Raw genomic sequence first — 903 nt, forward strand, 5'->3', positions numbered from 1 at the left:
TTTGGCAATAAATTTCATATTTTAAAAAAATCAAGAAGTTTTATGACTCAGTAATATAGGTTTTTAGAAACAAAATACCTCCATGTCAATTTTTATGATGTTTTATAAATCTTAAGGTAGTAAACAATACACAGTATTATTTTTATTGTAATGTCCTATTGGCTTCTAAAACAATTGGAGATCAAAATCACTCAACATATTAAACTCCAAATTTTTATTCACTAGAATTAATGTGAAATTTACATGTAAAGTAAGGAAAGTAGGCTCTCTAGGAAGGTATAGCAACATATATAATAGACATACAGTCAACAAAGATAACAAATAAAATTTTTAGGAGTCTTCCAACAATTTCATCCTCCAGACTTGTGGGAGGAGTAGTAGACATTAATATCCAGTTTTTACACATCATATCCAGGCTGCTCTTGCTCCCTAGGGGAAAGAAAGAGAAAAATATCCTCCAATAAATATATTTATAATCTTGATCCTTTAAACTCAATTGAATATTTGCACTGTAAAAAAAATAGTAATGAGGAAACATCCATACACATCTGTAACCCACTAATAAATTAAAATACTTTGCTCCTTAATGAATTAAAATATTTTCCATCCACTCATTTTGGCCATTTTATATCATAATCATACATTTCTCTACATGGCAAACATGCCTTTCTTTCTAAAAAGAAACAGCTCAAGGAGCTATCAGAATGACCACTCTCTTGTCATGTTATCAGTAGTCTAGTCATGAAATCTTCTCTGCAAAGTTATTTACAATCATTTATATTGGCATTGGTGAAATTGCCATTCTTCCAACTTGTATGGACAGTATTAAAGGGAAATGAGAATTTGGACACATGGAAAAAGGTAGATGATAAATTTTTTTTTAATTAAACAGCAAAAGGTCTT

The 903-nt window shown here is 29.6% G+C and overlaps 1 protein-coding gene across 1 annotated transcript; it reads right to left on the reverse strand.

Moving 5' to 3' along the window:
• Positions 1–260: 260 nt before the first annotated feature.
• MRLN (myoregulin) lies at positions 261–415 on the reverse strand. Its single transcript, XM_049646132.1, has one exon. The coding sequence runs from the start codon at positions 407–409 to the stop codon at positions 269–271; it is 141 nt and encodes a 46-aa protein (XP_049502089.1). The 5' UTR covers positions 410–415; the 3' UTR covers positions 261–268.
• Between the last annotated feature and the right edge of the window lie 488 nt (positions 416–903).

This window comes from Panthera uncia, chromosome D2 (genome assembly GCF_023721935.1).
Source record: "Panthera uncia isolate 11264 chromosome D2, Puncia_PCG_1.0, whole genome shotgun sequence".
Lineage (NCBI taxonomy): Eukaryota > Metazoa > Chordata > Mammalia > Carnivora > Felidae > Panthera > Panthera uncia.

Coding starts and splice junctions, on each gene's coding strand:
- MRLN (XM_049646132.1), bottom strand. CDS start 409: ATGATGTGTAAAAACTGGATATTAATGTCTACTACTCCTCCCACAAGT.